Below are 21,521 nucleotides of genomic sequence, written 5' to 3'. Positions count from 1 at the left end.
GGAGTGTTTTATTGAGTGCGGCTAATCTAGAAATCTACAAAGAAAAGACAAATGTGTAAAAAAAATCGTTCAATTTAAAATTAAAAGTAAGTCAATATGTCAATGTTCGAATTTGATTAGATTATTGTGTGCATATATCCACGAAATATAAAAGGAAAGTTATTCAAAAGTTCATAAAATACAAGCTCTAAATTTAAAAAGTTTACCTAGTTTTAAGATCCTTCTATTACATATTTCGGCTGTTTCAAATAAAAGCTTTTCTTATTCATATTTTCTTTTAGCGCCAAACGTCCAGAAAGTTTTTCCCCGTCCGGCGATAGTTTCAAATAATATCGATAGTATCGATATAACTTTTAGTTGAGCTAGATTGTTATTTTTGCGTTATTTTACAACAAAGTTCAACTGTGTAGAAACTAATTAAATTATTTTGCTTGTTGTAAAAAGTTTTTGCATAATGAGAAAATATATTTGTTTTCCTTCTATTTGGTTGTTCTAAATGATTTGCCATCTTGCGATATGAATGTATTTAACCATTCTAAAACTTGAGATTTTGTTAAGTTCAGCAGCATCTAAACAAATGAATTTGAAATATCTCAGTTTTTTTAAAACCCGAATACAGTCATTCAGGTGCTGAACAGGGCCACTATCGATACAACAGAAGTAAAAATCGATGTTGAGCCATTCTTCTCATCGATATTCGCGGCTCTAGTTATCAGTGTTGTGTAGCTGCATTACTGCGAAATTGTTTATTGCAAAAATCTGCAAAAGGGAGATAGTAGGACAAATAGAAAATAATAGCAGTGGCCGAAATGTGTTAGATGTTTAAGGTAAGCTGCCCCGAAGGTTGAACCACCGCAGATCAAAGCCGGATACTCAACATCCTATGTACCAAGCTTTTGGGGCCGCAGCATTCCGCAGTCGTCACGTTTACTCCCCTTTTCTGGTCTTTGTTGGAGCTCCGCTGGCACTTTGCTGATAAGTGCCCCAGTCAACTTAATTAATCACTGCCCTGGAGTCGGGGGCAAGTCAATTGGATATTTGGGAATCGTTGTGATCCAGCTGAGGGGCCCAAATGAAAAACTGCCGCCTCTTAGTATTCCCGTCCTCATTCCCACACTCTCCATATCTTGCCTTTTCAGTTGCTGACTAATACTGGGTGGAAGGTAATCAGTTGGAATCGCCGCAAGAAACAATGCTGCCACCGAGGGAAAACGTAGACCTGGAGTGTTTCCTGGTGACGAAGCACTCTTGGAAGGGCAGGTATAAGCGCATACTGTCTATCGGAACAGCCGGCATCTCAACCTACAATCCGGATAGGCTGGACTTGACCAACCGGTGGTCGTTCTCGGACATTGTGGCAGCAGTGCCCTCCAAAACTTCAAATGTATGTTTTTTGACGTCTCTGAAAAGTTCTTGATCAGAATTTTTTCATTCAGATACCCAATGAGTTTATCCTGACCATTAAGAAGGATAAGAAACTGGAAACTATCAAGTTGTCGTCAGAATACCGAAATGATATTCTCACCTCAATATTAAAATACTACAAGGAGTTTGCCGACAAGCCGAAGAATGCTCAGGTTTGATATTTTACAATTTTGTAGATGTAGCTCTTAAAGAGCTGGATCGAATTTGAGTTAGGTTTTGCAATAGAACACATTTCGTCAACTTTGCACAGTTTTTATTAATTTATTTTTGTTAATATTTCCTATCCAAATTCAATTCAATCTTAAAAAGAGGAAATCCTTTAAATTACTGCAATAATAGCAACACAGACTAATAAGCTTTACGCCCACAGCGATTCAGTGCGTATAAGTACCACTGGTCCGGTATCAGCCTGCCTACTGTGCTGGAAGTCACGCCCTGCTCGCTGGATCAGCTCGATCCAACCACAAATGACGTGCTGGCGAGCTATATGTACAAGGACATCGAAGGAATAATAGGTAGCTATACAAATTTGACCCACTTGCATCAATTAATGTGTCTCGTTTTGTCTTCATGCGCCACAACTTTAATTCACTGTGTATGCTTTATTCTTTTTTGTTGCTTGCCGCACTCATCTTTCTGGTATTTGTTTACGTTTGCGCACGTTTTAAGCAGGCATCTCGGATTATGAGGGAGGAATCGTGATGGCCTATGGTGGATTCAGTCGCCTGCATTTGTTTAAGGCCCTGAACCACCACGAAATCGTACAGAACATTGTGCAGAGATCGGCCCAGTTTCTCGGCATCGAGACGAAAATACTCAAGAGTCAAATCACGCTGGAGCAGTTCGAGAGGCAGCGATTTGGAAAGTTTAGGTAAGAACTCAACGAAAAACAAAGAAAGAAAAAGTTAACTCAATTAACTCCATTACGCTTCCAGCGGCGACCAGTTTCAAACCTCATCTACCGAGTTCTCAGTGCAAAAGATAACGCCCCGCCACCCGGATCCGGTGAAGCGTATTCTATGCCTTACCGAGGTGACGTTGCTGGAGCGAGATCCCCAAACCTATAGCGTGTGCACCCTGCGACCGCTTACCGATGTGTTCGCACTGGTTCGCGACAAGGACAATATCCAGCGATTCAGTATTGAGTACAAAAACGGAATCGTTCGCAGCTACAGCACAAACGATCGGGACTCACTGTTAGCCACTGTGTTAGATGCAGTGCGCTCCAGCGGCAATCAGGATGTCCATGTCCGCATTGGAAATACGCCGCGTGGCAAGCGATACGTGCCACTAAGCAGCTCTGTAGACGAGGAAACGGAAGCGAACTTGATGCGCCTGGTTATCCACAATTTCCAAAACCCATCTAAGCGATATGAGATCTTGGAGCGCTTCAATGCCAACGTGCCTCACAGTGGCCTTAACTACAGTGTGACCCAGGATGTAGGTTTGCGGAATCAATTGTTTGCAAATTATCCTAATCAATATGCAAATTGCAGAGCTTGTTTGCCGAGAACAAGGATAAACTCATCCTAAGTGCTCTTCAAGCTTTGGCCCAAAAGGAGCTAGACAGTCCCACGGCCCAGTTAAGCAACTTGGAGCTGGAGGCTATATTCCATGCACTGACACGTCTGCTGGCCAGCAAAGTGGGCTACGCAGCCTTTACCAATCTCCCTGGGTAAGGCGTCTTATTAACATGTCAACTTTATTTTAACGCTCGAATATATTTTAGCTTTCGTGAGATTATTGGTACAAAGGTTGTGGCCGCTTTGCGACGCAAGGATCTGGCTGTGACATACTCTGCTATTGACATGATCAACTCCTTAATGCATTCTGTAAATTCTGATCACGATTTAAAGCAAGAGCAGCTTAACAAATCCTCAATTCTGTCATCAAAATCGTTTTTGGAGACTTTGCTAAACATGTGGACCACCCATGTGGTAACTTAAGAACTAATGCAGGCCAATAGAAATAAATAATACCCTCTTCTATTCATTTTTAGAGTCATGGCAGTGGTGCTCTGGTACTTTCGGCCATGCTAGATTTCATGACCTTTGCCTTGTGTGTGCCTTACAGCGAGACCACCGACGGCAAGCAGTTCGACGTGCTGCTAGAGTTAGTTGCCGATCGTGGGCGCTATTTGTACAAACTATTCCAACATCCCTCACTGGCGATTGTAAAAGGAGCTGGCCTGGTGTTGCGGGCCATCATTGAGGAGGGTGAGCTGCAAGTGGCCCAGCAAATGCAAGCCTTGGCTTTGGATGAGGCGGCTCTGTGCCGGCACTTACTGGTGGCTCTGTATACGCCTTCTAATGATCCCACTCAGACCACACAGCGTCAGTTGTCGCGACATTTAATCGGATTGTGGCTAACGGACAGCGAGGAGGCAATGGAGCTGTTTAAACGCATTTTCGTTAGTTTTTATAACATGGCGTTCTAAACAAATTAACAAATTAAATTACTTTTCCAGCCCGCCGGTCTTTTGACCTTCTTGGAGTCGGAGGATTCTGTCCCAGAGTCGGATATCGAGGAGGACAAACTAAATTTCCGCGATAATCTCAAGTTTGCAATACAACATTCCAACAAAACTCGTAAGAATGTGATAGAAAAGCATTTACAAGGCATCAAGCATTGGGGCATGAACCTCATTGAGAAGCAGGATGGTGCAGCTCAGGCGCTCAAGAATCGACCGGTGGTGTTGCGAAATCGGCGCCAGAAGAAAAAGACATCCGATGTCGTTGTGAATCTGCCATTCTTCTTCTACAGCTTTGCCAAAGATCACAGCCTACCCAATCTTATATGGAATCACAAGGTATTTAATGTATTTTCAGTGCTAAATTACTTAAAATTCATTTAAAACATTGCGTAGACCCGCGAAGAGTTGCGCATGTGCCTAGAGAACGAGCTGCGACAATTCCTTAATGATCGTGATTTGGCTGGCCAGATGATTGTGGCCTGGAACTATCAGGAATTTGAGGTGGGCTACCAATGTCTAGCGGATGAGATCAAAATTGGTGATTACTATATTCGCTTGATATTGGAGAAGGACGACTGGCCGCAGAACTTGGTTAAGGATCCGTGAGTTTACTTTTTCGTTTAGCACATTATGATTCTTAACACAATCATCTTTTTAGGATTGAACTATTCAATGCTTTGTACAGACGGGTGTTGTGTCGTCAACGCGTAAATGATGACCAGATGACGGTTTTTTCCCTGCAGGCTTTAGCTAAAGTATACCGTCGTTATCACGCAGAGATTGGAAAGTTTAGCGATATGTCGTACATCTTGCAGCTCAGCGATAGGGTGGGTTTTATTCAAGAAATCGCTTTTATTGTTTCTTTTAACATTATAATTAACCATTTTTAGTGTCTATCTCCCTCTATGCGGGATGCACTGATAAACCTAATTTCTTGCCTGGTGTTGGAAAAATCCAACTGTCGAGCCCTTATAGATCATGTGCAGTGTTTGGTGGATCTAATCACTTTGGCCCATCTACACAAGGGTAGGGCTCAGCTTAATACCAAAACGAATGTAATCGAAGCAGGTCCCAATATGGCTGCATACGAAGAAAAGGATTGGTACTACAATGTCGAGAAAGAAGGCCAGAAACCAGAGCGTCAGGGACCCATCACTTACTCCGAGCTTAAGGAGCTCTGGCAGAAAGGTCTAATCACACCAAAGACACGTTGCTGGGCTATCGGCATGGATGGCTGGCGATCGCTGCAGCAGATTCCACAGCTGAAGTGGTGCCTCATTGCCAAAGGCACTCCGCTATATGACGAGACTGAGCTATCCTCAAAAATCCTAGACATACTGATCAAGTGCACAAGCTTCTTTCCAAGTCGCACCCAAAACGGTGTGGCCGTGCTCATCCCGGGTCCAAAACTGTCCCGCAAGCTTTCGGAGTTCATCTGCCTCCCCCACGTGGTTCAAGTTTGCCTTACCCACGATCCTGGATTGCTTGAACGCGTGGCCACGCTGCTCTACCAGATTATGGAGGACAATCCAGAGATGCCCAAGGTCTACCTCACGGGAGTCTTTTACTTCATGCTTATGTACACAGGCAGCAATATTCTGCCCATTACCAGATTCCTCAAGATGACGCATATGAAGCAAGGATTTCGTAGCGAGGAGGTGAGTTGTAAGCTATTTCATGGATATGTAATATTAATATTCTTTTCATCACAGACCTCCCAATCCGGCATTATGCACCGCAGTATTCTGGGCCAGCTGCTTCCCGAAGCTATGGTCTGCTTCTTAGAAAACTACAGCGCAGAAAAGTTTGCGGAAATTTTCCTGGGCGAGTTCGACACTCCCGAGGTTATATGGAGCTCAGAAATGCGGCGTCTGCTGATCGAGAAAATCGCCGCCCATATCGCAGACTTTACGCCCCGACTCCGCGGTCACACAATGGCGAGATATCCGTACTTGGCCATTCCAGTGATCAGCTATCCACAGCTCGAGAACGAGCTGTTCTGTCACATCTACTACCTGCGTCACCTGTGCGACACCCAAAAGTTTCCCAACTGGCCCATCTCGGATCCAGTGCAACTTCTGAAGCATACACTAGATGCCTGGCGAAAAGAAGTTGAAAAGAAACCTCCCCAGATGACAATCCAACAGGCTTACCAGGATCTAGGCATCGACCTAACTAAGATCCCAAAACCGGATGAGTCCATGATTCGGAAGAGTTACTACAAGCTGGCGCAAATGTACCATCCTGATAAGAACCCAAATGGGCGCGAGATATTCGAGAAAGTGAATCAGGTGCGTTCAAGATAAATAAACGAAACTGTCTTGATATATAAAAACTTCCTTTCCTCAGGCCTACGAGTTTCTTTGCTCACGCAACGTGTGGAGCTCGGGTGGTCCAGATCCCAACAATATTGTGCTAATACTTCGCACACAGAGTATTCTTTTCGAACGTTATCCGGATGGTAAGTGTTTCCCCTTTTGTGTTTGTGGTGTTTGTTCCAATCTCCTTGTTTAATTTCAGTTTTACGTCCCTACAAGTACGCTGGTTATCCGCAGCTCATCAAGACAATACGCCTGGAGACCCGTGATGATGAGCTTTTCTCAAAGGAGGCCCAGCTTTTGACAGCTGCTTCAGAGTTGTGCTATCATACAGTTCACTGCTCCGCCTTGAATGCCGAAGAGCTGCGCCGGGAGGAGGGTATCGAGGCACTTTTGGAGGCCTACACCCGCTGCGTGTCCATTCTGGGAGTGGACTCTAAGCCGGACTCGCTTCACTACCAGGTCATATCGAACGTGACCCGGTGCTTCGAAGTGGCCTGCAACTTTGAGAAGTGCAAGCAAAAGATCATCCAGTTGCCACAGCTGTTGTCCGACGTGTGCCGCGTAGTTTACTTTAAGCACACACTTTCGGTGAGCTTGGTGACCAGTTTGGCAGCCAACAACTACGACCTGCAATGCCAATTGTCGCGGAACGGCGTGCTTTGGTCACTGCTGCTATTCATCTTCGAGTACGACTATACGCTGGATGAGAGCGGAGTGGAGGTCAGCGATAAGTCCAACCAGCAGCAGTTGGCCAACAACCTGGCAAAGATGGCCGTCCTCGGGTGCATCTCCCTCGCTGGTTATAGCATGGAGTTGCGCCAAAAACCGGTGACAGGAAGCGAGGCGAACTCTCCAGCGACCAAGGCGCCGCCAGCCATTAAACCAAAGCCATCAGTACCCGCTGCCTCGACGTACACCCAGAATGCTCACAATCCGCTGCAAAGTAAACAGTTGGCCATCACGAGCGGCAAGGAGAAGGAGCCAGATACCTCGTCTGGGAGCAGCGACACTTCCAGCTCCACGCCCACCGAAAGTGATCAACAGCAGCAGTTGGCGAAAAGCAGTCCCAGTGCCATCCAGCAGAAGTACATTGTGACGGGGGAAGCGAAGAACTCGCTGATCAAGCAGGTCCTCGACCGCCTGCTTACTCGCTACATTGCCAACCAGTTGGCCACGGCTCGCGACAGCGACGTTCTTAAGTTGCTCACGGCAAACACCCGTAATCCCTACCTCATCTGGGACAATGGTACCCGGGCTCAACTCAAGGATTTCCTGGAACAGCAGCGCACGGCCTCCGCCAAGGAGACACACGAAGATATTGCCCAGGTGTCCGAGCTAGTTTCTAGCTTTGAATTTGATGCACACAAGTAAGATAACTTTAAAAAAATTATAAGAACACTTCAGTTACATTTTTGTTCATCCTACAGAGATGAGTTGCAGATTGGCGGTATATTTATACGTATCTACAACGACATGCCCACCCATCCAATTGCTCAGCCTAAACTCTTTATTATGGATCTGCTGGATTACCTCAAGCATGCCTTTCAGTTTTTACAGTACAAAAAGAATCCGACATTAGCTGCCGCTGCTGTTAGCAATGCTCCCAAAATGGGCAGTGATGGCATTCTTACTCCCACTCTGGCTCCTAATCATCCACAATTACAGCAAGCATCGTCGGGCAAAGCGGGTAGCACCTTTGACGAAGTGTTAACAGCTTACAACCGATCCAAGAGCCGAAAAAAGCTTGAAACTGACGCCCAAACGGAACAACAGTTGGCCCTACAGCAGTGCAAATACGACTTCTGTAGCGACGGAAAGCTTGAGCTGCACATCACCATGGTGCTTAAAGCATTGATAGCAGTGATCAAGGCAAATGCTGAGGTCGAGATCCAGTGCATCGGCAACTTTGACATGATCTTTGGCTTTCTGGCCAACAACATATTCAGCGATGTACGAGTTAGATATAGTAATCTTTAAAACAATTAATCATCCATTGTTTTGTAGAACTCCACAGTTAAGACGGTGGCCTTGGAGGTTGTTTCTCTGGTTTCGCGAAACAAGGAGTGCGTATCGGAAGTTGCAGCTTGTGAAATCCTGGGCAACTATTTGGTGGCCCTCAAGGACCCTGATCTTCGTGCCAGCCAAGTGAAAGTGCTGGAGACCCTCTCAGGACTGATGAACGTGCAGGAGATGATCAAGGAGGCCCAGACCAAGGGCGCCACCATATACCTCCTCGACTTGTTTTGCAACTCGCGTAATCCCCAGATTCGCGAAATGTGCGCTGGTATTTTGGCCAAGATGACTGCGGATCGTCTAAGTGGTCCAAAAGTGCGGATTACGGTTTCGAAATTCCTGCCAGCTCTTTTCATCGACGCCATGGTAGAGTCGCCACCGACTTCGGTGCAGTTATTCGAATCAATACACGAGCACCCGGAGCTAATTTGGAACGACAGCACGCGATCGAATGTCTGCGACGCTGTGTCCGAAACGTGCGAAAGGTAATTAACGGCCAATGTTGGATTTGATGTATATTTTCTCACATATTTTTCCCTCTCCTTAGATTCTATAAGCAACAGAAGGCAAATCCTCGCCATGTGTGGAAGGATCCGGAAATTCTTAAAGACATTGTATCCAACGAAATCGTTGTGGCCGGCGTCTACCTCCGACTGTTTGTCAGCAACCCCGCTTGGACTTTGCGAAAGCCCAAGCAATTCCTCTCCGACCTCTTGGACTTTGTTGTGGAACAGATAGGCAAGAGCTCCACCGAGCAGGATGTGCTGGACCTGTCCACGACAGCGCTGGTGGAGCTACTACGCTCTCAGCCCAACCTGGCGGACGACATCCCAGTGCTTGGACACATACCAAAACTATTTAACTTGCTTTCGGTGCAGCCAAAGAACACGCTATCAGTATTACATCAACTATCGCTGTCTGAGGTTGGGTTCTATAACTTATTTGATTGTAATGAATTTAACTTACCCTTCCTTTTAGTTCTGCGTTAGTGCCATTTCGCAGACAGAGTGTGTGTCGCCTCTGAAAAAGTGCATGGAACACAATAGGGATTGCATCGAGAAGGCCTGTGAGGCACTCAGTCGTCTTTTCAAGCACCAGCATGTATGTTTATTTTTTTAAAAGGTCCCAACAAATTATACATAAATTATTGTGTTGTATAGGACTCACTCATCAGCCAATCTCTGGAGGTGGGACTTATACCATTTTTGCTGGGCCTGCTGGACAGCCGACTGGAGTTCGTGGACAATGCATCGGCAGTCAAGGCGCAAATTGTGGCGGCACTCAAAGGCATGACGCACAATCTCAACTACGGTGACCGGGTCACACAAATCTTGCTCAAGCATCCTGTGTGGGCAGAGTTTAAGGATCAACGCCATGATCTGTTCATCGCCGACACCACCATACGTGGCTATCTGACGGGTAAGTTGAGCCATATAACAGTACTTAAAACTTATTAAAATGTCTTTTATTAAAGGCGTGAATCCCACGGCTGGCTACCTGACGGCGGGTCCTGCGCAAAGCGTGGAAGTTCTCACCTCACCGCCTCCCATCGATCGCGACGATCCTTCCGCCCGTCCACCTATCGATTAGCGACTTGTTATCCGCCGGTCCAAGACTAATGCTAAGACTGGCATTTAAGTTCATTGTGCTATCACGGAGCCTTCGATTGCCACGGAATATGACATATGAAAACGGACACGGACTTGCATGGGTCTCCCCCCAATTATTGTATTAAACTTTTGCATATTTTTTATACTCGCAGCCAATTGTACGTAGCGTGGAAACGGCAGGAGCGGCTGTCGGTAGCCAACATATTATTAAAGTGTAACAAAGTTTCATTTTTATATTTATAAAGAATTTGTATAAATAATTAGTTATTAGTTTATACTAGGGTTGTTGATAATATATCAAAATATCAATATATCGATATTTTCTTTTTAAAATGATATATTTATATCGTAATTTTTTGTTTGCCTAAATATCGGAAAATCGATATATTTTTTTGATATTTTTTGATATTTTTGTCTTGATTACTTTGTATTCCAAAGTGACTTCAAGTGAACGAATTCAAGCGCAAAATAATATTTTCGCAAAATGCGCGCAAAAGAAGGAATGTACATATGTGATATGTGTGCGTATGGCCAGATTTCGTTGTCTATGTGTGCATATGTATGTAACTTACGCACATACCACCGAAATTTGGCGCCAAACGCGCACACACACGTTGTGCACACATATATTAATTAGTTTTCATTCTTAGCTGTCCACGAACTTTGAAGGTATTATGACAATAACGGAGACTTTCAAGAATGCTGAAGTAAGGATTGTTAATAACAAAAAAAACGGTGCAAAATTTTCACTTTCCGCCAACGGATTTCGAAGTCCGGACCGCATTTGTAAACAATTACCGAAACTTATTGTCTTTTTATTGTGGGCAGGAAATTTTTTTATTTAACACAAAAAATATCAAAAATATCAATATATCGATATTTTTCGGTGATATTTGAAATATTATTATCATATTATTTGATAAAAAAAATATCATCGATACGATATTTTTTAAAATTTTCGACAACCCTAGTTTATACACCGAACATAAACAACCTAACTAGAGCATGCATAAAGTGATTATACATATTATGGAATAAAGCCGATTCATTACAAATGAAAGCCAATGTTGTATCAAAATAAATAAATAGTTACTTACAAATTATTAGGTCTCTAGTACCTGCAAGCAAGTGCTCGAAATCTCGAGTGTTGCGCAGCTATCAGATTTTTGCAAGATTGCAATGCTTTTAAGTTGTACAAATGTTAAAGATACAATACACACTATACTTTTAAAGCTAATTACTTTTAATCCATTAATAATTCTCATTTAAAATATAACCCAAGTTTTATTCTTTTAACAAAAAACGAGTACCATAACTAATATCCCCTCGGATTGAGTTTATTATATATAGGGTATGCATTATGAGGTATTAATAGAGTATTTTTTGGTATTTTATATGTGCGAAATAAACGCGTTAGACGATTTTTACACATTGTTTACTTCGGCTGTGCAAACAAAATAAAAACAATGTCACTGGTCGCGGATTATAGCGATTCCTCTGAATCCGATGAGGAAACCAGCAGTCAATCTTCCGAAGGCGAGGATACCAATATGTGAGCTTCTTCCTTGGCTTAAATTTGACAAGGAATTTAATTTCCTTTTCTTCAGTGCTTCGTCGGAGAAGGAGAAGCCTCCTCCTAAGTTGCCCAGTGCCAGTCAAGTTCTTTCCAAAGGAGCGGGCAAGGGTGATGTGTTTAGCAATCCATTCCTGGAAGCGGAACTGAATAAAACAGCCTCTTTAGAGCGGCATGTCAAAATGGTTGATAACGATGCGCATCTGCAGCTAAAGAACGGTCGCAAGATTTGCTGGAATTTTCGAAGAGGACGATGTCGGTTTGGAACCAGCTGTCAGTACGCTCACGACTCCGACCTTTCGGTGGATGAAGCTGCAGAGAAGAGTTCATTACCAGATCAACCAGTAGAACCTACAGTCTTTGAGGCCGCGCCAGGGCATTCCAACAGGCGCAAGCGGCCAGGACTTGGAGATGCCCTAGAGCCGGGCAAGCGGGTCATGAAGTCCTACAAGCAGCATAACCCACAGAATCCATTTGCCCACCGTTAAACAAAGCCTACATCCGTAATGCGCAGCAAACAATGGTCACCCACAGGGCCATAGGTATTCGAAATAACGTGCAACAATCGCAAGCCGTCGTCTTGTCCTAAAGATTCCTCATCCTCTGGTAGCTCCAGCGACAATCTCAACGTGCACACGGAACGCCAGTAGGCACCCAACGTGGGCTCCAGCTGTTGTCGCGTCTCCCTTTCCTCATAGATGTCATCGTCCTCGCCGTCATCATTATAGTTATCTGTTAAGGCAACGTAGTAAATAGTTTTAATTGCAATTGCATAATATAAAAGTTTATACAGTGCATACCGGCATCTTTTCCAAAGAAGGAGACATTACCAATGAGAAAGGTCACTCCGTGGCCAGCTAGTTTCCGGATGTTGCAGGCCAGCTCAACTAGCAAGGATTGCATGAGCATTTGCATATTTTTGCCCCGGAAATGGACGAAGCAAGCAGCCAGGGAGTCAATTACAACAAATTGGGTTTGTATGGCGGCCGCGGTTTTGGTGGCGAGTTTCTGATCGAAGGTCTTAAGTATGTCGATAAGATCTCTACCAGTTTGGGCCTGCACCACCTGTATGGCTTTCATGACCCGCTCACTGGTTTCCATATCTGTGTTTCGAGCACGGAGCATGTCTTGTATCCTTTTGCAGGAAAAGTCTCCCTTCGTGTCAATGAAAAGCACTTTAAGGCGATGCTTCCACACAAAATTGAGCGCAAAGGTGTACATCATCTGAGTTTTGCCCACACCAATCGGACCACTGAGTTCCCACACTCTGGCCTGCTTAAAGGGCTGCTCCACGGAATCCAGCAGTTTGTCCAACCTTTTTTGTGTTTAAGGTTATACACGTTATACTTCTGACAAAAATTAGAAACGACTCACTCTTCTATTCCGGTGCCATATTCCATAAACGGAGTGTTTTCTTCATCTTCATCGTTGGATAACAGTGACAATTCCTTCTTAAGTTCACGCACAGCTTCCACATTAATATCCAACAACTCATGAAGTTTTTTTTCATCCGCCTCATAAAAATGCAATATGGATTTTATGTTGTTTTTACTAAGCAAATTTAATTGATATTCGGACAACTGCTTTCCTGTGGCAGTTCGTAAAATCATGACTTGAAGATCCATTGCGCGCGAGTCGTAATGTTTGTTTATATTTTTTGATTTAATATCGTGGTCGAAGTTTTGAGGTCGATATTTTTTAGAAGTTCGATTATTTTACGATAAATACGCGGTTAAATTGAAAATTTCACTTTAAAAAAGACTTAATCTAGGATCTAAATTAGTTAAAACAAACAATTGTCGCCAGTGTAATACAGGTAAAAAAAAAATGTTTTCACAAAGAAACTTTTAATTGTAATTCAATTCTAGTGAAACAAACCAGTTCAATTGTACAACTTAATGAAAAATCATTCACTAAATAAGTAAGCCAGGTTAACACTCGATTGACAACATGCATATCAATTAGAATTTATCTCTTGTTTTGCAATTACAAGTCAACTCTTAATTCAGATAAGGCACGTTATGTCAATAAAAAAAAAGTCCCTAAGAGCAAATGCTAAGTTTCAAACTGACTCACGTTTGGGGATCACAACAAATGATACAGTACCCATCCGATATCGGAAAAGTTAAGTGATCGTTTATTCATCACCGTCGACATATGAACAATAATTAGATATTAAATTGTTAAAAGATATAAATGTCTTTATCCGCATTTTAATCGTTTATTTTTTCTTAACCGATACATAAAGAAAAGCCTTCAAAGGAGAGTATACTTTATGTATATCGCAGTAAATCCCCAGGAAAGAGAGCAGCTACGACACATAAATGTATTCCGTCTCTTTATCTAAATTCTTCTGGGCAACTGAATCAATTTTAAGTCTCAGTTGAATTGAAGAGATGAACGAGGAACCTCACGCCCATGAAAACCTGGTGGCCAAAGCCCAGAGACCCAGGAAAACGGATCCTGAAGTTGGTAGCACTTGCAGCGCGGAGAGTTTAGGGGGAAGCAACAGTTCCACAGAGCCAGCCATTGCAGGAGGAACGCAACATCCTGAAGATCCTCAAAATTCAAGCCCTCAATCGCTGGGCATTTATCTTCTTGAACCCTTTATTCTTATCCTGCTCTTTGCCTATAATTTCTCGTGTAAGTGATGTTAAATATTATTGCTTAGATCCGGTCGTTGAGATGGGGGAATTTATCACAATTTCAGCAACCGTTTTGAAGAATGAAGTCATCTATCAAAGCTGCACAGCGGGTTTTGGTTATCCGGATAACGTTTGCCGGCTACTGGGCACCAAGAACGCCACAAATGAATCCAAGGTTGAGATAAAAACTTTTGAGAGAGTACGACGTCAAGATAAATAATATTTTATTTCAGAGAATTGAGGAGCAAGTGCAACCTTATGCTGCCCAGGTCACATTGGCAATGAGAATAGTGGAGTGTTTTATTCCGGCTTTCTGTGGACTTTTCGCTGGAGCCTGGGCTGATCGCTATGGCCGCAAGCCCCTGCTCATGTGCTCCTTTTTAGGTGGGTGTTGTTTAATATGTAATCTTATTGCTTTTAACCCGAAAACTAGGCTACGGGCTGCAGTACCTGATTTCAGCCGTTATTGCTTATTCTGCTATGCAAACTCAGGGTTTGGTTAGCCCCTGGTGGTATGTGTTCTCCATCGTACCTCTTTCCTGCTTTGGAAGTAGTGTCACCTATTCCGTGGCCGCAGTTTGCTTCATTGGCGATGTTTCAGAGGGCAAAGTTCGATCATACAGGTTAGTATCCAAACGATTGAGGAAAATCTTGTTAAAATCAACTCTTAATATGTACACAAAGAAAATCGAAGTCCAGGCTATAGAACAATAGTTTCTAAAGTCATCAAAAATATACTCCAAAACAAACCACTCTACACATTTCGAAATGCCAATAAAATATTCGTGTGTATATTTATATTGTGTGTGTATAATATATTTTCTTTAACACCCAATGAAGTAAAAATATACGTTTTCACTATTTCTTTGCTAATTTTCCTTAGGATGATTGCCTATGAACTATCAATTTATGTGGGCCTACTTCTCGGTAGTTTTGGTTCCGGTTTCGCCTACGAAGCCACCGATTCTTACATTATATTCTGCATTTCTGCAGTCTCCATTCTCGTGGCACTTTTTCTGATGACTATCCTTCTTCCGGAGAGTTTACCTTTTAGGAATCAAACAGTCGCATCCGCATCGACTGACACAAACGTGCTCTCTTTGCTGAAGAACTTGTGGAGCACCTGTAGAAAACCTCGCGAGCACAAAAATCGTTTTATATTGGGAACAATTATGATGGTGCTGCTGCTAACCGCATTTGTCTCCGGTAAGTCCCAACAATATTAATTTGTTATTCAAGTACCGTTCAATAAATATTAACAAATGATTGAAACCAAGGTGTACCTTGTGCTGTGACTGGGAACCCTGAAAACGGTTCTCTAGCAACGCATATAATTAAAATATTTAGCAATGTTATGACTAAATGGTACCAAAACAGTTTATAATTAATGAATAAACCGGATTTTTATTTATCAGAAATGGTCAAGATTATAATATGCAAAGTCTTTTAAAATGGTTTTAAATGGATAACCGTTTCGTGTACATGTTCTTTGTAAATCCCCCTTTTCAGAGGGAAGCAATTCTGTGTTCTACAATTTCATGAGGATCAAGTTTCATTGGACCGTAAAGGACTTTACCGAATACGAGGCAGTCAGCATCATGGTGCCCGCAGTAGCTGGCTCCTGTGGAGTGTTTTTTATTTGGTCTGTAAGAAAGGTAAGTTTGTTTTTTACCCAAAATCGAAGCCTTTCTTATATGAATTTTCTTTCTTAATCCGTAGTGTACCAAATCGGCGGTTTTATGTCTGGCCTTGGTGTCCCTACTAAGTCACTTTTCCAGCAGCCTGATGAAGGCCTTCGCCTTGGTGAGTTGGCAGATCTATGTGGCCATTGGATTGGGAGTGTTCAAGTCCCTTGTGAATCCCATGTGCCGCACAATGATCACCAATCTGCTGCCTGCTGATGAACGGGGTAAGCACTTGTTAACAAACTTATCTTTCTGTTCTTTACACCTATCTGTGGTTTCCATATCCAGGTAAAATCTTTTGCCTACTTGGCGTTTCACAAGCACTTTCCCCTCTATTATCGACCACTCTGTATTTTGCGATCTATACTCGAACACTGGAAACTGAACCGGGGATTTTCAATTTGTTCAGTGCCTGTCTATATGGGCTAGGTATCATTCTTCTGAGGTAAGTTGATTTAACCCATAAACATTTACCTTTTTTATGGCAATAACAAATACTTCAGCATTGTCTGGCTCAAGAAATCGAGAAATCAGGTGTACTATGAGCCGGTCTTTAAGTGATCGCCCGGGACATCCAAAGTCCAAAAATACTGGAAGAAAGCGCCAGTCATGCCAAACTTTGACAAAATCAATCATACAGATGGACTGGCGCCGGGAACTCCCCCGACCACTATTTAACGCAAAATCCACTCAACCATACATTATTTCGACCTTATTTACATACCCGATTGTCGCGCAGTTAGCCAAATGCATATGTGTGAATTTTGAAGGTCCATCGATCTCACTCATTTCCCCTGGGAAAAATTGTTTAGTTACAGAACTCCTAATATTTTCTCATTAACTAAAATATGGGTTATTATTGCTGCAAAGCAGTGGCGTGTGCGCAGTCACTTGACAGATCTTACAGAATACATATTTATCTATAGAAATATAAGAAATGTGAACACGTTTGTATGCCCAGTGATTGGTGCTAACTCCGGATTTGAGCAAACGCTAATTCCACTTGCTAATTTTTAATTAGTCGCCAGGTTTTTTACACATTTGATCAAGATCGGTCTTATAAGCTTCATGAGCAAAAAACGGAATGAAACTTAATTTACGCACGAATTTAATGCCTCAACAGAGCAGAACGAAATCTCTGGAATTCTACATGGATAGTATCGGACCACAGCGCTTGAATTGTCAGTAGGGCAATTAAAACTATTAAAAACTAACTATCGAAAATGAAATTAATTGAAACTATGTCATTTTCGTGAGTTCTCTAACTTTATTTATATAATAAATATCGGAAATGAAAAAATGTCAATGATAATTAACAACTGTGTTTAATAAATATTATAATATTTAAAATTGTTATTCCATTTAATTTAATATTATTTCCATAATATAATTTTATAATTTATTGGGTATAAAATAGTTGTCGTATAATTTCAACCAAATTATCATGTAAGATGTATGTTAATATATTTCGTTTATCCGGGATTTTCGGGTTTCGGTCTCATGGGATTACTAAACACTTTTCGTCCCCAACTTCCATGGCGTTGGCTCGTGCTACTCATTTGCACGATCCAAAAATACGCAAATCACTATAAATTGCCGGCGAAAAGAAAACAAACGAACAATTCAGACTTCGGACTGCGTTTCTCACGATTTGGCCCATGAATAGAGTAGCCCGAGTTGGTAGTGAGGCCTAAATCTAATTCAATCTGGCAAAGCCAGTGCACTGGAACTTAGCCAAACTCAAATTAAATAGAATCCAATCCGGTTAACCGGGCCTGCAACACTTTTTCCAATGGGAAATGGAAAGCAATTTTCACGTGAATGTAGCGAAGCTATCCGCTGGAATTGATGCAGGCCCTAGATGAACAACTGTTCGCCTGTACGATTGTGTACCTGCTGACAATATATATATATATACATAAACATATACCTGTTGCCGATTCTGCCACAGCCGAGAGCTCCACTATATAAGCCCATGGATTTCACGGTAGCCGCTCATTTCGAGTACGAAACTCTAATTGAGAACCGTGTGTCGTCGCCGTCGGATTTGATTGGATGTTGAGTTCGGTTTCGTGTTTCAATCGCTTGAATAATAATATACGAATTAAGCATTAGCAGCCCGCAAATCTGATCGGAAGTTCCGGGCGCCAGGGGCTTTTCTCCCAACGCGGTTACGTGACAAGTGTTGAAATGCGCCATTGAAGAGCCGCCAAGTTCGCGAGCCTCCAAGCACCACAACCGGCTAGACATTGAATCGGGTTCGAGAATTTGTCAACAGCCGAATAAGTCATGGTTGAGAAGGCCTCGAATGCGTTTACGCTGGAAAAGCTCCGCAATCTGCAATGGCAGAAGGTGTTTCATATGTTCTACATAGAACCGGTTGTCTTCATGCTGCTGTTCTCGCACACGTTATCGGGTGAGTGACCCGGCCCCCGCGAATCCACGATCTAGCATCTATTTAACGATTGGCATCCAGGCACCATCCAGCGGAACCAGGTCATCTACCAGACCTGTACGGTGATCTTCCACTACAATGAGTCTGATTGCAAGCAGCTGGACGCGAAGAATGCCAGTGCCGAGATAAACGTGGGTTGAAAAGGGCTTAATTCCTCTCAGTGCATCCTGAAATAATACTACTGAACTGAATTGCAGGCCATTGAAACGGAGCTCCAACCCTATGTGGCCAACCTGTTCCTCACCCGCACTCTCCTGGAAAGTATTGTTCCTGCCTTCTGTGGGCTGTTCATCGGCTCCTGGTCGGATCATTATGGGCGGAAACCCCTTCTCATTGTTTCCATGATCGGTGAGACACTGTTTTATCGAGTTCTGCCTGGTTGCCCAAGCTTATAAATTTATTATAAACAATACTGAGGCAACGCCGATCGTTTATTACACAATAATGAGTGAAATGTATATGCAATCGAGCTTCTGTATGAAACAATCAACTCTATTAATCAGTGTAATTAATAATCCAAAGTTGGAATCAAATGATAGCGTCTTGATTAACAGTTCAAGCTTATATAATTAAAATAAATTTATTCTATTTTTCAACATTCTAACAAATGCAGCATACAGCAAAAAATAAAGTATGCGCCTAAGTTGGCGTCTTACTTATTAAATAACTAACTGCACTGCAACTTAAACTAAACTGTCGATTATTAGAGAGCCCAACAAATTATAAGAAACTTTGCTTTTTATATTTATTTTATTGGTCTATTAACTTAAATATTTCTAATGTATAACAAATTTCAAAAAAAGCAAAAACAGAGATTTTACGATTACCAACAGCTTTTTCTGTAAAAACATTTTCAATTTGTTTTCATTCTACGACTTCTTATTTTTTAAGGATTCTCCGCGTCTTTCCTGATGATGGCCGCCATTTGTGAACTGTCGAGCTACTATGTGATCAATCCCTGGTGGTACATCATGGCAGCTGTTCCCCATTCCCTGCTAGGCGGGAACTGCGTCTTCTCGGTGGCCGCCTTCTGTTTCATCTCCGACATCACAGATTGCAAGTCCCGACCTTACCGTATGATCTTCATGGAGTCACTTTTCTTCATCGGCCTGACTAGTGGATCCCTGCTCTCCAGCTTTGTTTACGCGGCAGTGGGATCGGCAGCGACTATTGGGCTTTCCGGCTGCATTGTGACCTTTGCCACAATCTTCGTCATATTCTTTGTGCCCGAAAGTCTGCACTATCGTCAGGCGCAGGAAACCAAGAACGCGATCGCAGCAAACGGGGAAAAGGATTGCAAAGGAAAGGATGTGCCTGTAAGCGCCTGTGATATGCAACTTGATCGAGTGGCCATCGACTGCCCACCCACCTTCATGGACAGCGAAGAGCCGGAGAAGGAGAAGAAGATGGAGTTGCCTACTCCGGCGACTCCTGCGATGAGTTTCGACGAGGATCTGCTGGCCAAGTACGTGGAGCGCTTACCCCAAAAAGGCGGAGGAACGCCAGCGGAAGCAGGCGGAGGAGCTGGTTAAGAAGGCGGGTCTGTTCAGCATGGTCCACATCAAAGACATGATTAGCACCTGCTTCAAGCCGCGTGACCATCATGCACGCGCCATCATCTGGCTGGTCACCCTTGCCATGTTCCTGTCCATCTTCGTCTTCGGTGAGTTGCAGCACGATCTTCCAATTATTTCCGGAGCTCATTTAATTAATCGCTCTTAGATGGCGTGATGACTGTGATGTACCTATTTGTCCGCGAGAAATTCCACTGGACAGTGCGGGACTACACGTTCTTTGAAACTGTCAGCCACCTGGTTCCCATGATTGGTGCTCTCATTGGATTCCTTATCCTGCGAAAGGTGAATTCTATTATTTGACGTGGGGAACATTACTTAAGATCATTTTTTGTTACCTTATTTTTGAACTCAAAACTTTTACTTAATTTCTTTATCTAACCGAAACTATATCCTATTTTGGTTAGGTCTTTCGTCTTTCGGTTGTGACCTTAGCCCTGCTCGCCTTCTTTTCGGAGATCGTGAACAATCTGGCCAAGGGCTTTGCCACGATGCCATGGCACATGTACCTCTCGGTGGCCCTGGGTGTTTTTCGGTCCATTTCAGGGCCGATGTGCCGCACAATAGTGTCCAACATTGTACCTCCCTCTGATTTGGGTGAGTCCCGTGATACCTGCTCGACAGCTGTTTTCTAAAGCAAAACTATTATACGGCTACCTTTTCGCAGGCAAGATTTTCTCCATAAAGAATGTGCTGCAGTCGTTCGCACCGTTTGGTAAGCTAAGTGGCATTTAATTGTTCATCGTTTTATTGACTCTTTTTACTGCTAATTGCAGTGGCGGCTCCCCTTTACACCCTCATATACAAGCGATCGCTTACCACATACCCAGGTCTGTTCAACTTCGTCAGTTCGTTCCTGTACCTGCTCTCGTTCGTGTTTATCGGGTGAGCAAAATCTGGCGGAGCACGGGGAAGCCCCCTCGAAAGCCGCTAATCGATCACACATTCTTCATTTTACCCCCTTCAGATACGTTTTACGGATCAAATACCGACACAAGCAGCACTACGCCAAGGTTCTGAAGTGAGCGAGTCAGCGAATCTGTGGTCAAATTAACGTGTGATCATCCCAATCGAGCAATAAACATTTACAAGTGGAGCGAATTTAAAGATGCAAATCCGGAAATCATCGCGTAACTGCGAGGGATAATCAGGCATTGGTTAAACGAATGGATCTTCTTTGACTTGTTTTTTTTGTTTTAAGACTTAGTATTATGAGAGCTTTAAGATAAAATTAAGAGTTCCTCTATCGCCTAGACAATTACATTGTTACTTACGCCGAACGTTGCCTTGGTCGCTCAATTTTTCATAAAAATCATTTTTTTTCATAAAAATGATTTTTTTTTTTTTCTAATAAAGATGCTGTTTTATCTTTATTATGAAGGGAAAAATAACTTTGACCATAGATAAACAATACGATAATTTCAACCTAATGCAGTAAATAGACGATTTGATCAATGTCAACAACTATAAAAAGCAAATCCAAGAAATCGAAGTGAAAAATTTGTGGCATCATTGAAAACAGATAAACGCAAAAATATTAATAAACTGTTTGATAATACAGACTAAATAAGTAAGCGAACTATCAGAATAACCAAACAAAGTAAGTTTAAGTTTAGTCTCCCTTGAGTTCGATGGTATCCACACATTTTTTTCTATTCAACCCGATATTCTGCTTTAATGCTAAACATTAACCGTTTGATGTTTTTTTTAAATATTCCATTTCAGTTTCGTTGTTCAAGTTTAACAG

The 21,521-nt window shown here is 42.7% G+C and overlaps 5 protein-coding genes across 7 annotated transcripts; 4 read left to right on the top strand and 1 right to left on the bottom strand.

The window, feature by feature from the left end:
* The first annotated feature begins 704 nt into the window (after nucleotides 1–704).
* LOC108090497 (dnaJ homolog subfamily C member 13) lies at nucleotides 705–10,902 on the top strand. 2 transcript variants are annotated; one of them, XM_017189214.2, is made up of 22 exons: nucleotides 705–827; nucleotides 1,140–1,384; nucleotides 1,437–1,577; nucleotides 1,796–1,940; nucleotides 2,098–2,296; nucleotides 2,361–2,865; nucleotides 2,922–3,100; nucleotides 3,155–3,362; nucleotides 3,425–3,835; nucleotides 3,893–4,234; nucleotides 4,292–4,500; nucleotides 4,557–4,725; nucleotides 4,789–5,556; nucleotides 5,611–6,189; nucleotides 6,248–6,359; nucleotides 6,419–7,586; nucleotides 7,647–8,169; nucleotides 8,224–8,717; nucleotides 8,780–9,155; nucleotides 9,211–9,333; nucleotides 9,393–9,651; nucleotides 9,707–10,902. In XM_017189214.2, exons 2-22 carry the CDS (start codon nucleotides 1,193–1,195, stop codon nucleotides 9,820–9,822), a joined length of 7,218 nt encoding a protein of 2,405 aa, XP_017044703.1. In that variant the 5' UTR covers nucleotides 705–827; nucleotides 1,140–1,192; the 3' UTR covers nucleotides 9,823–10,902. The 2 variants fall into 2 exon arrangements, with proteins under 2 accessions (XP_017044703.1, XP_017044699.1); XM_017189210.2 differs by having other exon boundaries at nucleotides 2,095–2,296.
* A 343-nt stretch (nucleotides 10,903–11,245) lies between these two features.
* On the top strand, nucleotides 11,246–11,903 carry LOC108090558. The gene is made up of 2 exons (XM_017189300.2): nucleotides 11,246–11,394; nucleotides 11,450–11,903. The coding sequence occupies exons 1-2, from the start codon at nucleotides 11,309–11,311 to the stop codon at nucleotides 11,901–11,903; spliced, it is 540 nt and encodes a 179-aa protein (XP_017044789.1). The 5' UTR covers nucleotides 11,246–11,308.
* On the bottom strand, nucleotides 11,900–13,341 carry LOC108090557 (DNA repair protein RAD51 homolog 4). Its single transcript, XM_017189299.2, has 3 exons — nucleotides 12,790–13,341; nucleotides 12,216–12,730; nucleotides 11,900–12,147 (listed from the first exon to the last, which is right to left on the bottom strand). The coding sequence occupies exons 1-3, from the start codon at nucleotides 13,038–13,040 to the stop codon at nucleotides 11,900–11,902; spliced, it is 1,014 nt and encodes a 337-aa protein (XP_017044788.2). The 5' UTR covers nucleotides 13,041–13,341.
* A 132-nt stretch (nucleotides 13,342–13,473) lies between these two features.
* On the top strand, nucleotides 13,474–17,588 carry LOC108090556 (proton-coupled folate transporter). 2 transcript variants are annotated; one of them, XM_017189297.2, is made up of 9 exons: nucleotides 13,474–14,058; nucleotides 14,126–14,235; nucleotides 14,294–14,444; nucleotides 14,494–14,683; nucleotides 14,944–15,266; nucleotides 15,570–15,715; nucleotides 15,780–15,969; nucleotides 16,034–16,190; nucleotides 16,249–17,587. In XM_017189297.2, the coding sequence occupies exons 1-9, from the start codon at nucleotides 13,812–13,814 to the stop codon at nucleotides 16,304–16,306; spliced, it is 1,572 nt and encodes a 523-aa protein (XP_017044786.1). In that variant the 5' UTR covers nucleotides 13,474–13,811; the 3' UTR covers nucleotides 16,307–17,587. The 2 variants fall into 2 exon arrangements, with proteins under 2 accessions (XP_017044786.1, XP_017044787.1); XM_017189298.1 differs by lacking the exons at nucleotides 13,474–14,058; nucleotides 14,126–14,235 and having other exon boundaries at nucleotides 14,355–14,444; nucleotides 14,508–14,683; nucleotides 16,249–17,588.
* A 174-nt stretch (nucleotides 17,589–17,762) lies between these two features.
* On the top strand, nucleotides 17,763–21,054 carry LOC108090408. The gene is given in 10 exon segments (XM_017189060.1): nucleotides 17,763–18,161; nucleotides 18,222–18,331; nucleotides 18,398–18,548; nucleotides 19,092–19,687; nucleotides 19,689–19,863; nucleotides 19,923–20,059; nucleotides 20,182–20,371; nucleotides 20,442–20,489; nucleotides 20,551–20,659; nucleotides 20,742–21,054. Coding segments are annotated over 10 exon segments (1,701 nt in total). The 5' UTR covers nucleotides 17,763–18,034; the 3' UTR covers nucleotides 20,800–21,054.
* The last annotated feature ends 467 nt before the right edge of the window (nucleotides 21,055–21,521 follow it).

The sequence above is a fragment of the Drosophila ficusphila genome, unplaced genomic scaffold (assembly GCF_018152265.1).
Source record: "Drosophila ficusphila isolate 14025-0441.05 unplaced genomic scaffold, ASM1815226v1 contig_414, whole genome shotgun sequence".
NCBI classification, from domain to species: Eukaryota; Metazoa; Arthropoda; class Insecta; order Diptera; family Drosophilidae; genus Drosophila; species Drosophila ficusphila.
This window is presented reverse-complemented; position numbering and strand designations above follow the sequence as displayed.

What these genes read in the sequence shown, in the direction of transcription:
- LOC108090497 (XM_017189210.2), top strand. Translation starts at nt 1,193, where the DNA reads ATGCTGCCACCGAGGGAAAACGTAGACCTGGAGTGTTTCCTGGTGACG. An exon ending in GGACATCGAAGGAATAATAG is followed by an intron (nt 1,941 to 2,094) that starts GTAGCTATACAA and finishes GCACGTTTTAAG; the next exon opens with CAGGCATCTCGGATTATGAG. An exon ending in CAGCGATTTGGAAAGTTTAG is followed by an intron (nt 2,297 to 2,360) that starts GTAAGAACTCAA and finishes TTACGCTTCCAG; the next exon opens with CGGCGACCAGTTTCAAACCT.
- LOC108090556 (XM_017189297.2), top strand. Translation starts at nt 13,812, where the DNA reads ATGAACGAGGAACCTCACGCCCATGAAAACCTGGTGGCCAAAGCCCAG. An exon ending in CTTTGCCTATAATTTCTCGT is followed by an intron (nt 14,059 to 14,125) that starts GTAAGTGATGTT and finishes TCACAATTTCAG; the next exon opens with CAACCGTTTTGAAGAATGAA. An exon ending in CTAGGTATCATTCTTCTGAG is followed by an intron (nt 16,191 to 16,248) that starts GTAAGTTGATTT and finishes CAAATACTTCAG; the next exon opens with CATTGTCTGGCTCAAGAAAT.
- LOC108090557 (XM_017189299.2), bottom strand. Translation starts at nt 13,040, where the DNA reads ATGGATCTTCAAGTCATGATTTTACGAACTGCCACAGGAAAGCAGTTG. An exon ending in TATGGCACCGGAATAGAAGA is followed by an intron (nt 12,731 to 12,789) that starts GTGAGTCGTTTC and finishes AACACAAAAAAG; the next exon opens with GTTGGACAAACTGCTGGATT. An exon ending in CTTCTTTGGAAAAGATGCCG is followed by an intron (nt 12,148 to 12,215) that starts GTATGCACTGTA and finishes TTGCCTTAACAG; the next exon opens with ATAACTATAATGATGACGGC.
- LOC108090558 (XM_017189300.2), top strand. Translation starts at nt 11,309, where the DNA reads ATGTCACTGGTCGCGGATTATAGCGATTCCTCTGAATCCGATGAGGAA. An exon ending in GAAGGCGAGGATACCAATAT is followed by an intron (nt 11,395 to 11,449) that starts GTGAGCTTCTTC and finishes CCTTTTCTTCAG; the next exon opens with TGCTTCGTCGGAGAAGGAGA.